The sequence below is a fragment of the Electrona antarctica genome (assembly GCF_951216825.1).
Source record: "Electrona antarctica genome assembly, chromosome: 13".
Classification (NCBI taxonomy): Eukaryota; Metazoa; Chordata; class Actinopteri; order Myctophiformes; family Myctophidae; genus Electrona; species Electrona antarctica.
Genome location: NC_136794.1, coordinates 444,487 through 459,822, shown reverse-complemented (window position 1 = coordinate 459,822; position 15,336 = coordinate 444,487). Strand labels below are relative to the sequence as shown.

Here is a 15,336-nt window from a genome sequence, read left to right as displayed (position 1 = left end):
TATGTGATTGGCTACATTTTTGTATGAATTAGGTTGCAACAAAATAATGTATTGTAGCGTGCACTCCAGCTAATTATTTATTTTTATATATTTAGAACCGGGTAATGAGGAGTGGCAAGATGACGAGGAGGACAGTGACATGGGTGCAGGTGAGAAATGTACTCTTTATCTAGAGAGCTAAATAACTTGTGTGTGGATGTGGCTAAAGTCTGTCTGCATTTGGCACTATGGAGAATGCTACACCATGCCTCCTCCATTGATTGAAATTGTTATTGTTTTACAGATGATGAACAGCCAAACATATCATCTACAAACACTGCCTCTGTTCCCATGGAAGCAGGTATAAATGCACAGAACAAAATCATGCATATCATAGTTTATAGTCTCATCACATGTTACAGCTCTACCAGATGTATTCTACATGAATAACAATGTTTTTTATGCTAAATTGTGTATTTCTGTAATTTAGGTGACGACTCAACGGCTTCCCCAGGCTGGTATGCTGATGGGTGGGAGCCACAGCACATCCCATTCACTGGAGAGCCGGGTGTTCACTGTGACCTCACTGCAGAGAGTGATCCAGTGGATTTCTTGGAGCTGTTCCTGACAGATGAGCTGCTCCAGTACATCTGCGATGAGACCAACCGCTATGCGGCGCAGTCCATCCCAAAGGTGTGTATTGTGTAGATTCCACATTGATGTTTTCCCAAATTGATGACTTTGTTGTAATTTCTGCAAATAAATCTAACTTATCTATCTATCTATCTAGGTCCCTAACACGCTCCCACACTCCAGAGTGAAGAAGTGGAAGGTGGTCTCTGTAACAGAGATGAAGAATTTCTTTGGGCTGTACTTTCTGACGGGCATTTTGAAGAAGCCATCCCTGGAGTCGCACTGGTCTCGGCGTCATGCTATTGAGACTCTACATTTCAGGCGCACAATGACACTGAACCGCTTTCTACTGATCAAGAGGTTCCTCCACTTCAGTGACCAGGAGAATCCAGACACAGACCGCATGTTCAAGGTCAGACATGTTCTGAACTACTTGAAGGACAAGTTTCAGAGTCTGTACACCCCAGAGCAGAACATCGCAATCGATGAAGGTATATTGCTCTGGAAGGGAAGGCTATCATTTTTGTATGAATTAGATTGCAACAAAATAATGTATTGTAGCGTGCACTCCAGCTAATTTTTATATATCTAAGGTATATTGCTCTGGAAGGGAAGGCTATCTTGGAAGACCTACAGCCCTCTGAAGCCGGTGAAATGGGGTATCAAGTCTTATTGCCTGGCAGAGTCCAAGACGGGATACCTCTGGAACATGAAGCCATATATAGGCATAGGCTGTGGGCTTGACCAGACTGTCATGGAGCTTATCGGATCGTTGTCCAATAAAGGTTACCATTTATACATGGACAATCTGTATAATTCAGTGGCCAGGTGTACATTGCTGCAGTCTTTGGGAACCCAGACATGTGGGACAATGCGGAGACACAGGGGGGAACCACCGGAGATAAAGAAGCTGACCAAACCTGGCAACATGAAGCTGGGTGAGACACTGATGCGTCACAACAACGACGGGTTGATGCTGTTGGCTTGGAGGGACAAGAGAATCGTGAAAATGTGCAACACCATCCACCCACACGAGATGGTCACAGTCATTGAGAGGCGTAAGAAAAACGACAGAGCAACGCCAGCGACGCCAGGCCAGCCACCCATGGTGACAAAACAGAGGCCAAAATGTGTTGACCAGTACAACAAGCACATGAACGGTGTCGACAAACTTGATCAACATATATCCTATTACATGTTTGCTCGAAAGTCATACAAGTGGCCCGTGAAGTTTGTGCTGTACCTGTTTCAGTTGACCATGTACAACGCGCTCGTGTTGCAACAACTGAAACATGGCAGGGTAAAGAATCTCCTGAACTTTATCATGTTGGTGGTGGACAGGTGGACATCACTGCGACCAGGGAGGCCGGAGCCGGAGGAGGAGGAGGAGGAGGGGCAGTGGGGGGTGATCCTCCAGCCAGGGCAAGGCCAGGTGACAACAACAGGAGACTTGAAGTGTGTTTTGGTGGCCATGTGCCAGTGAGAGTCGATGTTGGTAGAGACTGCAGGCTCCACAAGCTCAGTATCCGTCCCGATGGTAAACCGTTTCGACATGCGACCCACTATTGCTGCCCTGATTGTGAGGTGCCCTTGTGTTTGTTCCCATGTTTTTTCGTTTACCATCAGAAAAAGGATATCAAGCACCACTTTGAGTAACTGTTCTTTTTTTTCCTTTTTTTTTCTGTCTTATTTTCGAAAGCCTACAGGCCTACACCCACAATGTCAACGTCAATAGAAAGAGAACTGTATAGCCTACACACACACTGTCAACGTCAAAATAGTGTGCAACAGTGCGGCTAAGCTTCTTTATCTCCGGTGGTTCAGGGGAGGGGGGAGGAGGAGGGGGGGCAGTGGGTGGGTGGCCTACACACACAATGTCAACGTCAAAATAGTGTGCAACAATGCGGCGAAGCTTCTTTATCTCCGGTGGTTCGGGGGGGGGGGGGGGAGGAGGAGGGGGGCTGGGGAGGAGGGGGGGGCAGTGGGTGGGTGGCCTACACACACAATGTCAACGTCAAAATAGTGTGCAACAGTGCGGCTAAGCTTTATCTCCGGTGGTTCAGGAGGAGGGGGAGGAGGGGGGGCAGTGGGTGGGTGGCCTACACACACAATGTCAACGTCAAATTAGAACTGTACTCTATTGCATTATTTTCTGTAATATTTATTATAATTTTATTATGTTGGTAGTAAAATGATAAAAGTGCACTTTTCCAATCCGAGATACCTGTCATGGCTATTTTTACACTATTCTGAGGTTTATTGTATATGACTAAGCAAGTTTCAACTGTGATTTACTCTGTAACGGTAGATGGTAATAACTCAATTTCTTTTTTATAATACAGTATACATTCAAGTCTATATTTTGATACATTTCTTGGGCACCAAGTCATATCAAAACAATGTCCTTGGATGTGTTTTCTATCAAAACTGTGTTTCTTCATAATAGGTTTTTGAGATACATGCATGAATAGACAAGGTACTGGTAAGACTATGTAAACATGGTATATATCAAAATGTGCGTTAGAATGTCTAATTTTACCCCAAAAAATAATTGAGTTTATATGATGTTCCAATTCAGAGCTCTGGGGACTTTTAGCTGGATAGGTCAGATTGATCATGACTGACCATGCTATTTATAGATGGCAAAATATCTACAGTGGTACATGTGAGAAACTTTTTATTTTATTTTAATTGAACTAGACGACTCACCCTTTAAAATGAGATATTGCATGGCTATGTACGCCCAGCAGAAAAAAAGTTATTTAGAAAAGAAAACTTCAACCAGGCATAACTTTTTTTTGTTGTCCTAGAAACACTACGCAGTGTAAATGCAGGCTCTTTTAAATGGCTTCCAACACAAAAACTAAACATTTTATCAACTCAGTTCATTTATTTCCTGCAAGCTTTCTCTGAAGGTCTTTCGTTGTCACACATTCACAACAGAGAATTTTCAATAAATCATTCAAAAACGGGATTATGCCATAGAGAAGTCTACCTACTATATAGAAATCCTTGAAACGCTCAAAGAGTTAAGTGAGCATGGTGAAGTGCTGGTGAGTCACAAATAAATTCCCAATTGTGGCCATATTTGAGTGTGTGGATCCTCCCTTATTTTTTTCCCCCCCATTTCTTAAGAGGCTGAAAAAAAGGATATAAGCTTGTAGATTAACTATTTGCTATTTCTATAACAAATGTATTCTTTCATTCTATGCCAGAAACACAATATCAAGCATTACCCTTATAGGAATTGGTTTAATGTGTTTGTTTATTTAAACTCCAATTCTTCAACTGCATTTAAGTTATTTACCAGTTTGTTGAAACCAGGGCAGTATAGCACAAGTGGTAAGTTCCAATTCCATCTCATACTCATCTATTTAAATAGAAGAAACACACTAGACATACTCCAGTACAGCATGTAAGAACATTCATTAAATGAAAAGAGTCTAGTGTATCAACGCCCAGAAGTTTATTTATTAAATAACAAATGAAAGGTTAAAAAAAATAATAAAAAACTATTCCTTGCGGTGGGCGCCGTGCGGTCCGATACTGCTCAGTGCTCCAGCCTCACAGCCAAAACGTCGGATCATCCCCGCAGTCCCACGGCTGGCGGCTGCATGCGGGTCGTGTCCCCCCGGCGGTCGGCGCAGCAGCAAACAGTAGAAACTTCCAACTCTGACTGTCTGACAGCAACCGCAGCTCCCCTCGTTCGTCCTCTCGCGTCGCCTCTGCCCGTCACGAACGCAGCCAAGCTCCCGCAGTACAAACGATTCGAATCGAAGGTCCAACTGGTGCGATGGTTTTGACTAATATGAGAGCCCCGTCTTAGCTCTCGAGGAGTTGATCCCGTAGTTGAACCTGGTTGACGCGCTGTTCCAATACCATACTGTTTGTTCTGTGTGTCAGCCCCAAGTTGTGATAACAAACACACAGGCAGCTCTTGTTGCTTTTGACACATTTATTTCCCTTCATGTGAGTACGGCATCAGTATCTGCGTGATTTCAAAATGAACAATAATCAGCATAGACACAAACAATGGATATTCTCTGACAAGCATTTCTCCACACAGCATTTGAAAGTGGTAACATACCTGCGGTCAAAACCATTTGCCTCTTCCGGGTCAATCCTCCCTCACCACACCCGTGAACTTGACACTTAAATGAACAACAGCGCCACCCCAAGGTTACATGAATGCGCTTGACAATTGGACTCATTTGGCCCTTACACATATATATGAACCCTTAAGTTGTTTTAGTGAAGTATATATAATAGACATTTGCCATGTTATTCTGACAGTGAGTAAAAATGGCCTCTACTTGGAAATTCTGCTACCCGATGAATAGAACCAATGTTGTAATTTTACAAACATTTCATTAAAACCTTTCATTCCAAAGTACTCCTATAACACCATCTGAAAGGTTGGAAAGAAAAAAGATAATGTGAAGAGTGATACTAGGGGGATGCCATACTGCGTGTCGTAGGCTCAATATGTTGCACGCACATGCACACACTTTTGCAAACCCAATTTTTCACCCAGTGTCAATTATCTAATGTAATCCTGGGCACTACACTTCCTCTGCCAACCTGGGGGGGGGGGGGGGGGGGGGGGGGGGGGCAGCGGACTGACCTCATGCTGCCTTCTGTATGAGGAGTCCAAGCTGCTTCTTTTCACCTGACAGGGGGGAGTTTCCCCGGCCGGATGTAGTGCGTGGAAGGAACACGTTATTCCGACCAGTTCCTTTCCCCTCCATCAGGCGCCCCGGAGGGGGAGGCAGTTTTAGAGACCATGATTACGGCATTTTTTGTGAGGGTACCTACCCTAGGGGACACGGGGAGAACATGTGAGGGTACCTACCCTTGGGGACACAGGGAGAACATGTGAGGGTACCTACCCTAAGTGGACACAGGGAGAACATGTGAGGGTACCTACCCTAGGGGACACGGGGAGAACATGTGAGGGTACCTACCCTAGGGGAAACAGGGAGAACATGTGAGGGTGCCTACCCTAGGGGACACGGGGAGAACATGTGAGGGTACCTACCCTAGGGGACACGGGGAGAACATGCAAACTCTACACAGAAAGGCCCTTTCACCCTTGGTGTTTACATTGTGATAGAACAGAATATAAAGGGCCCTATTTTCACCATGTGGCCTTTAGAGTGATTGAAATCACAACATGACAGCCAGTGAAAGTATGCACGTTTGAAAGCTGTGATCTCCATCGTCATCTTATAATAAATCTTGTAAATAAGTTACCGCAGGACGCACCGTACTTTATTATACCTTTATTATCAGATCAGTTTAACAGGAAAAACGTGGACGGAATTCGTTCTTTTGGTGCATAGAGAAGAAATCAAAGAAAAACAAAAAGTTTGGTTTTCCAGATATTTACAAGCTTTTTGGCAGCGCGGTCGGGTTTTTCTTAGCGTATTTACAATGTAATGCAATTTTAGTCGACTAAATCTACAGTTGATCTATTTGCCTAAAATGTGTTTTGGCGGGCCTTGATGCCGTCGTAATGACTGTTCTTATGCTTGCTGAAAATAGCCGATCTACAAGCTCACAACGCGTCGCAGCGCAACTTATGATGAATTCCTGATCTGTTCTTTGGCTAAATAGAAGTGTATATTTGCAGTAGATTGAAAAGTTGCTTCCTACCTTTGAGTTAGTGTTGCTGAAAGACACCCAGATCCAATTGTATATTCCATATTTCCACATGTACTAAACTAAAAGTGTGAACTGTCAAGTGTCAACAACACAGAGGCACGCAGTTGTGAGCATGCAGATTGCACTACAGCGTGCAGGGTACAAAACGGCCATTAGGGGGAGCCATAGTACAGTGAAATACAGTGGGGAATAGCTATTGATTCATTGATTGAATACTTTATTGGCAGAAATGTAATCAGTATAGGGTACAGTCAATGTCCAAAGGGATCACTGAAAAAAGTCCTTGCAGTCTTGTTTCCATTCGGTCCTGGGTAATCAATTCATAATCATGACAAGTCACATGACAAATAACAAAATTCAAATTATCATAAAAGGTAAAAAAAAAAAATAATAAGATATGTAGGCCTACAGGTTGGGGAACAAAGAAGGGCTTATAAGGAGGTGGGGGTAGTCACTAGACATAGGTGGAGGGGGGGCAATCTTTTTTCTTTTTTTTTAATATAAATACCGTGGAATACCGAGGTATAGGTTTTCAATACCGGCACCGTACCGTACTGTAAAATCTCATACCGTGGCATGCCTAGCGTGGACACAGAACTCTGTGTTGAGACAGGTCTCCCTGTTACACATAGATTGTGCATTACATTCACCCATTCACACACCTTTACATAGATTGTGCATTACATTCACCCATTCACACACACATTCACACACCGATGGTGGAGGAAACCATGCAAGGCACCAACCAGCACATCAGGAGCATTTAGGGGTTCAGAGTCTTGCTCAAGGACACTTCGACACTAAGCCCACAGGGATCGAACCTCAACCTTGCGGTTCCCATCCGGCCACTCTACCGCTGATCCACCAAGCCCTCTCCCAAAGTATTGTCCAGTATGTCTTCCACATTCAAAAACCTCTTATAGCGTCCAGCACTATCTTAATCTGCTATTGTAAAAAATAAAATAAAAAAAATATCAGAAAAAACAATAAGAATACTCTTTTTTTCTTTTTTTTAAAACATTTTTTAACATTTTAACATCACAATAAATCTGGCATGGGGGGTCCCTGGGGGTCCATGAGGGTCCCTGGCCTGGGGTCCCTGGGGGTCCACGGGGGTCCCTGGGGGTCCATGATGGTCCATGAGGGTCCCTGGGGGTCCCTCGGGTCCATGGGGGTCCATGGGGGTCCCTGGGGGTCCACGAGTGTCCCTGGGGGTCCATGAGGGTCCATGAGGGTCCCTGGGGGTCCCTCGGGGTCCATGGGGGTCCATGGGGGTCCCTGAGGGTCCCTGGGGGTCCATGAGGGTCCCTGGTGACATTTAGGCAGATGAAAAAGGTGTGGTCTGTTTTGTGCTCAAAGTCAACCCCCGTCACAAACAGGAAAGCAATGGTTAATTGTTATATGAAATGAATTTGGTACACGAGTCGGTCCATAACAGAATCATTCAAGTCACGCCAGAAAGTGGACAAACTGTGAAAGTCGTTTTTTTAACAACGGAATCTTTTCATGCTTTGATTATGCAAACGCACCGTGGCAGAATTTAATATGCAAATTAACGCGCAGAGTGTACCAAGCCAAGTACAATTCAGCATGTGTCAGTTATCCTATGATTAATTACTCCACTGGACCCTTGGTGTGTGTGTGTGTGTGTGTGTGTGTGTGTGTGTGTGTGTGTGTGTGTGTGTGTGTGTGTGTGTGTGTGTGCGTGCGTGCGTGCGTGCGTGCGTGCGTGCGTGCGTGCGTGCGTGCGTGCGTGTCAATAAATAGAAAAATGGAAATTAAGAGTTTACATATATAGTACACGTACATGCATAAACTTTCCTTAATGATTATATCTGGTTTCAGTGTTCATTCGTGATATATTTTCTCTATTATTAAGGTTATTTTTGCAGTCAGTTTGTATTGGGGGTGGGGGCAAAGCATTTCCGGGGGTCCCCAGCCAAAAACGTTGAGAACCCCTGCCCTATGTGGCCCCCACGTGGCCCCACAGGGCCCCACGTGGCCCCATGTGGCGCACCGTTGCTCCGATCCTTGGCACTTGGCACCAAAGTGGTCTGACAAAATCAGTTCACAGAGTAGAGGATATTATGATGATGTGACTTAAAGGACCACTTCACAACTTTTCAACATATCTTCATATACTAGGTCCTCACTAATAATCATGATAAAATTGCACCATTTTTTTCTACTCAGTCTGTGTCTCATAGGAGGGCTGTGGGCAGTTCAGAAACCAGTCTGTCTCATAGGAGGGCTGTGGGCAGTTTAGAAACCAGTCCGTGTCTCATAGGAGGGCTGTGGGCAGTTCAGAAACCCGTCCACCAGTGATATCATTTTTTTTAAAACAAGTTTTGTTTTACAATTTTTTTTTTATTATTTATTGTCTCCACCAGGCCGAAGGCATGGGGAGAGAGTATGTTTTGCACTCCGTCCGTGTGTCCGTCCGTCCGTCCGTCCTTCCTTCCGTCCGTCTGTGTACAGCTAATCTCCGGCACCGTTAACCCGGTCGATGCCAAACTTTGCACACACACTCCCTGGATGCCAACGATGAACCTCTGCCCCACATTTTCCAGAACGGCCTGTTATAGCGCCACCATGAGGCAGCTTTTCACATTTTTTTACCTAAAACTGCACAGATCTGCGTGAAACGTTGCATGCACACTCCCTAGAGGCCAAGGACAAACCTTTGACCTGCATTTTCCGCATCTGCCTTTTATAGCGCCACCAGGAGGCCGACTTTTGTAAAACACATTTTTTGATATTACTCCTCCAGATTCTGTCCAAAAATCTCACAAATCGTTACACAGTATCTCTATGGTCATGTGCTCAAGTCGGATCTGTCTGATATTTCATATTCCATCCTAATTGGCTATAATTGGCTTTCACAGTTTGCAAGATTGCCCCGTTTTGAACAATAGCCTCAAATCATGAACGCAGCATGCAATTTACGTGAAATCTTTCACACATTTTCTTACTAGGCTGAGGAATATATCCCACCCTTTTCACATTGGCCTGTTATAGCGCCACCAACAGGTTGATTTTTGCAAAACACATTTTTGGACAAAATGCCTCAAATCATCCAATTGCCATCAAAGGCGTATGAAGAAATGGCAATCGGTACACATGATCTCTGTAGTCATGTGATCAAGACGAGTCTGTTGGATTTCTCAGATTGTACACTGATTGGCTAAGATTGCCTTCCAAAGTTTTCAGGAGTGGCCCGTTTTGTACAAAATGCTGCACATGTCTTGCTCATCCAGAATTCTATCCTCAGAGATGCTATGAGTGATCTGGCTCTGCATTTCCTCAACAAAATGAAGCAAATTGTTGCAAAAACAAATACAAAAAAACATCCTCCTAAACATTTTGCCAAACATCACACACACTCCTATCCTCCTGGTGGAGACCTGTGCCCGGAAGGGCACTTTTTCTAGTTTTAGATTGTTATTATCGTGAGAACGATGGCTTCCATTTTCGCATTGCAACTTCTCAGGACTAGAAAGCCTGCAGTTTCTATTAGCTTGGATTCCCCATTGATGATGCGGGTCACTGGTGGACGGGTTTCTGAACTGCCCACAGCCCTCCTATGAGACACCGACTGGCTTCTGAACTGCCCACAGCCCTCCTATGAGACACAGACTGGTTTCTGAACTGCCCACAGCCCTCCTATGAGACACAGACTGGTTTCTGAATTGCCCACAGCCCTCCTATGAGACACAGACTGGTTTCTGAACTGCCCACAGCCCTCCTATGAGACACAGACTGAGTAGAAAAAAATGGTGCCATTTTATCATGATCATTAGTGAGGACCTATTATATGAAGATATGTTGAAAAGTGATGAAGTGGTCCTTTAACGGAGTGAATAAAAACCACAACAACAAGAACATGTTTAAAATCCCTGCAGTTGTTTTGATGAAATTTAATTCAACAAATCAATAAATACACAAACGCAAAACAAAAGTCACGAACAAACAGCCAACCGACGGAAGCTCTCTCTGCACGAACCGGCTCAGAAATGAAGGGCTGTTTTGACCCGCGGGTTCCCATGGGCGCTGTGGTGTAGTGGTGCGTGCGTGCGTGCGTGTGTGTGCGCGCGCGCGTGCGTACGTGTGTGTGTGTTTGGCTGGGATCCTGGTGTCAATAAAAAGAGTCTTTTACAGATCAGCTTCCTCGTGTAGAGAGGGGGGAGGGGCTTCAACGTACACGAGAGCCTATAAGATAAAACCCTGCAGCTGCCAGTCTAATCTGCAGTCGGCAGCACTTCAATGGAAATACAATTTAATTCCATTACAGGATTAACATGATCGGCTCTACAACCTTTACATTAATAATTCCATCTGAAACGGACGTGTCCCTCGTTGAATTAAACAATTAAACTTTTTTCCCCCTCCAACTTACACTTTTCTATTAATTTTTTCCACTTTTTGTCAACTTTCCTTTTCCTTTTTTCCCACTTTTTTCACCTTTTCATTTTTTTAAAACTTTTTTTTCACCTTTTTTTGTTTTGCACTTTTTGCACTTTTTCAACATTGTTTTCTAACCTTCGTCTTTCAAATGTTGTTTACGTTCTGAACAGGATGCCATTAACGAACGACTCCAGCTGTTAACAATCAAGGATGAACCCGGAGGACATGATGTTGGGGTTCTCCTCCTGGTGGTGGGGGGGTCACGGTCCCCACGGTAACAACGGCTCCTCCCGGTGGTGGGGGGGCCACGGTCCCCACGGTAACAACGTGACGGGGTGGGGGGGGTCTTTGGGTGGGGGTTGTGGTGGTGGTGGTCGCGGTGGGTCGTCGTCGGTGCTCCAGCCCGGCTGGGACTACCTCCGCCTGAACCACCAGGAGGCGCTGAGGAGCCCGCTGTTCCCCGTGGGTCTGTCCGTCTCCACCTACGTTCTCCTGGTGTCCGTCTACACCACCCTGGACCTCCTGGCTCCATCCTGGCCCCTCGTACGGAGATACAAGCTACACCCTGACAGGTAATTAACTCAACCCCCGCCAGCCGCAAGGGGCGATACAATCAATCTTTATTTCAGACAGCAACAAAAACACAAAGATCTAAAAAACATCCAGACACTCTCTCCAGTGTTTTAAACATACAGACACTCTCTCCAGTGTTTTAAACATACAGACACTCTCTCCAGTGTTTTAAACATCCAGAACACGGAGCTGCCGCTCAACAAATAACAAATAACAAACAAATAAAAACTAGACTAAAATGTTAGGAAGGGACTAGTGGACAAGATATCCAGTATAAGTCATTTTACAATTAGTTGCATGCTGAAAATAGCCAATCTACAAGCTCAAAACACGTCGCAGCGCGACGCGTTGTGAGCTTGTAGAACTGTAAAAACAGTCATTACGACGGCATCAAGGCCCGCAAAAATACAATTTAGTCGACTAAATCAACTGTAGATTTAAACTAGACTAACACTAAAACATCCCATTCCCGGGTGACTAAAATGTGACTAAAACTAAGTGAAAACTATTCAAGAGACAAATGACTAAAACTAAAATCAAAATTCGCTGCCAAAAACAACACTGGTTAATTGAACCCCCATCCGTGTTACAGGCCAATCCCGCGGGAGCAGCTGTGGACCACGCTGCGCCTGACGCTGTACCACCACCTGATCTACATCTTCCCCGCGGCCGTGGCCCAGTGGGCGTGGCGGCCCGCGGCCCCCCTGCCCCCCGCGGCCCCCACCCTGGGGGCTCTGCTGGCGGGGGTCCTGGGCTGCATGCTGCTGTTCGACTTCCAGTACTACCTCTGGCACCTCCTGCACCACCGCGTAGGGTGGCTCTACCGGACCTTCCACGCAGGTACGACTTACCTCTTATACTCACCTGCTGCAGCACCGCGTATAGGGTGGTGCCATTTGCACTTGTGCAAATGGCAAATAAAGTCTATTCTAATACTAATACTAATCCCATTGTTTCTGTGCACCACCAGTACTCCAGGCCCTTCTCTCTGGTCACCCAGTAATAGTAACATTGTTTCAGTGCACCAAAAGTACTCCAGGCCCTTCTCTCTGGTCACCCAGTAATAATAACATTGTTTCAGTGCACCACCAGTACTCCAGGCCCTTCTCTCTGGTCACCCAGTAATAATAATAACATTGTTTCAGTGCACCACCAGTACTCCAGGCCCTTCTCTCTGGTCACCCAGTACGTCTCAGGGTGGGAACTGGTCAGCTCTGGTTTCTGGGCCACGGCTGACCCCATCCTGCTGCAGTGCCACTGTCTGACCACATGGGGCTTCATGGTCTTCAACGTATACGTGTCCACAGGTAAAAAAATAAAGAAAATATCAGACCCGTCTGGAGTGAGGGGCGCTAATATATTAAAGTCTAACTCATGTTGATTAGGTGATGTCTGTAATGGTGATGTAAAACAAACATTACATTATTTTTATTGTTAATGGCATTTAATGTTTGTGTTAGGGGACAAGATTACGTAAATTGTCCCTTCATTGTAGCGTTTTTTTTAAAACAAACATTTAACTGAAAACAAACATTAAACCTGTATAGTGCCCCTCAATAATCAGACCTGTCTGAAGTGAGTCGTGCTGCACTGCACTGCACTGCACTGCACTGTACTGTACAAGCTCTCCTTTTATGGTGGTCTGTAGCTCAATTGCCCAATAAATAAATGATGGGCCTTGACATGCAAATGGTTGAAAACCACTTCCATGAGTGACAGATCTCCTGTTCAGAGAACCACTGATCAATAAATCAATGTCTCTTATCTCCTGTTCAGAGAACCACTGATCAATAAATCAATGTCTTCTCTGGTTTCCTGGACAAAGGACCACTAATCAATAAATCAATAACCATCTTCTCTTATCTCCTGTCCAGAGGACCACTGCGGCTACGACTTCCCGTGGTCGATGCACCGGCTGGTCCCGCTGGGACTGTGGGCGGGAGCGCCCAAACACGACGCCCACCACCAGAGGCCCGCCTCCAACTATGCCCCCTTCTTCTGCCACTGGGATTGGCTGGCGGGCACAGACGGCCCGCCCCTCACCGCCGATGGCCCGCCCCTCACCGCCGACGGCCCGCCCATCGACACCGGCACCCAGCCGGCCCCGCCCGCTCGCGACCAAGGTGCACGTGGAAAGGAGAAACATGTCGAGGATATCTCTATGGAGGGTACTGTACGCGCGTGACATCATCATCGTATCCGGAAGTTATGTGGGAACAACCTATAGTGACCTTAGAGTATATATGAATAGAGACGGCACTGGATTTCTCCTCCATCCACTTGCATTAAGGTGGATTTCTCCTCTCATCCACTTGCATTAAGTTGGATTTCTCCTCCATCCACTTGCATTAAGTTGGATTTCTCCTCCATCCACTTGCATTAAGTTGGATATCTCCTCTCATCCACTTGCATTAAGTTGGATTTCTCCTCCATCCACTTGCATTAAGTTGGATTTCTCCTCCATCCACTTGCATTAAGTTGGATATCTCCTCTCATCCACTTGCATTAAGTTGGATTTCTCCTCCATCCACTTGCATTAAGTTGGATTTCTCCTCCATCCACTTGCATTAAGTTGGATTTATCCTCCATCCACTTTGGAGCGTTCACGTGTCATCATGAACGTGCGCAATGATAGTCGAACGGACCACAGCGCGTTCACGATTTGGGTCTAAACTGCAATACCAAATTCGGCCACTATGTCCATTTCGCCTCAGGGGTTCCTCCGGGTTCCGTCTCTATTCATATATACTCTAAGATAGTGACTGGCATAGAACAGAGGTATCTGGCCTTGACAGTCCAAGCAGAAAGGTCCTATCTGATTGCATTAAACAACTCTATGCATGTGCATCCCCTCGAGGGTAACAGGAGGGGCATCCCCTCGATACATAGGAGGGTAACAGGAGGGGCACTAAGGTAGAACATTTAAAGACATACAAATAAACAGTACTATGCAAAAAAACATCATATAAATGGTTAGAAATTAAACTAAAACAATATGTAGGGGAGAGCCGCCACGGTTGTAACGCGTCATGGTTGTAACATGCACGTTATCTCTTGATTGGTCAACGCCATCATGACGTCATCGCATCAGTATGTGTACAGCAACGTGCTCTACGTGCCCAGGAAGTTTGAAGTGTTTACCTTCATCCTACTGGGAATTATTGGCGAAAAACAGACTTTTCTCAAAATGCGTATAATTTTACACCTGGAGTATATGTGGGCTACAATTTTTTTCTTTGATGTTGGTGAATAAAAAATCCACATGGATGTCTCCATGCTTATGTTCTTCATTAGTTTGCATCGTGTTTAGACGGAATGCACGTTCATTCTGGTCTGTAAGCAACGCCAAAGAACAACTTGCAAAAGGGGGTCAATTGTAACACACGCCATACCATTAAATACCATTATATGTAATATTTACATATTTGACATATTGGCCAATATTATGTTCAGTGTGTCTTTCATTACAGAGTGTATTCTAAATTAGTTTAGGGTTGTATAACATTGTACAACTCAATCAATCAAACTTTGTTGTGTAATCAATGTATTTTCCCATTGAACTGACTCAAACGCTCAAACTGGTACACCCGGTAGCCTACTATTTAATAATTCTTATCACATCCATGGTATGAAAACAATGTTAAGGAGTTGCTTCAATGAAATACAATTGCTTTAAGCTGAAAACGATATGTTTAATGGTGTTTTTTAGCGTTGTTACATATATCGCACATGCCGTTACAATTAATCCGATATGCGCAGCAAATGTAACACTGGAACAGCGTCCACGTTCAGTTTAATAACTCCCGACCTGTTTTATCAATTGAAAAACGTTATGGTAGCAGACATGTGTAGGTACGTTGCCTGAAAATATGACATATGTAGATAAACGGATCTCTGAGTAAAAGAGTGAAACGTGCAAAGTGTTACAACCATGGCGGCTCTCCCCTACAGTAGAGGGGGAGGGGGACTTAAGGTGCATAAGATTAGACACAAAGTTGGCAGTTCTTCAGTACTGTAGGTCCACCCAGGCCTACATGATAAACATGTTCATTAGGTCCACCCATAACAGCAGGTGTGTAGGCC

At 45.0% G+C, this 15,336-nt stretch overlaps 1 protein-coding gene across 1 annotated transcript; it reads left to right on the top strand.

The window, feature by feature from the left end:
- Window positions 1-10,890: 10,890 nt before the first annotated feature.
- Window positions 10,891-14,150, top strand: ch25hl2 (cholesterol 25-hydroxylase like 2; the record flags this gene model as incomplete). The annotated part of the gene is made up of 5 exons (XM_079518669.1): window positions 10,891-11,252; window positions 11,846-12,093; window positions 12,399-12,560; window positions 13,128-13,421; window positions 14,119-14,150. 5 exons carry the CDS (start codon window positions 10,891-10,893, stop codon window positions 14,148-14,150), a joined length of 1,098 nt encoding a protein of 365 aa, XP_079374795.1.
- Between the last annotated feature and the right edge of the window lie 1,186 nt (window positions 14,151-15,336).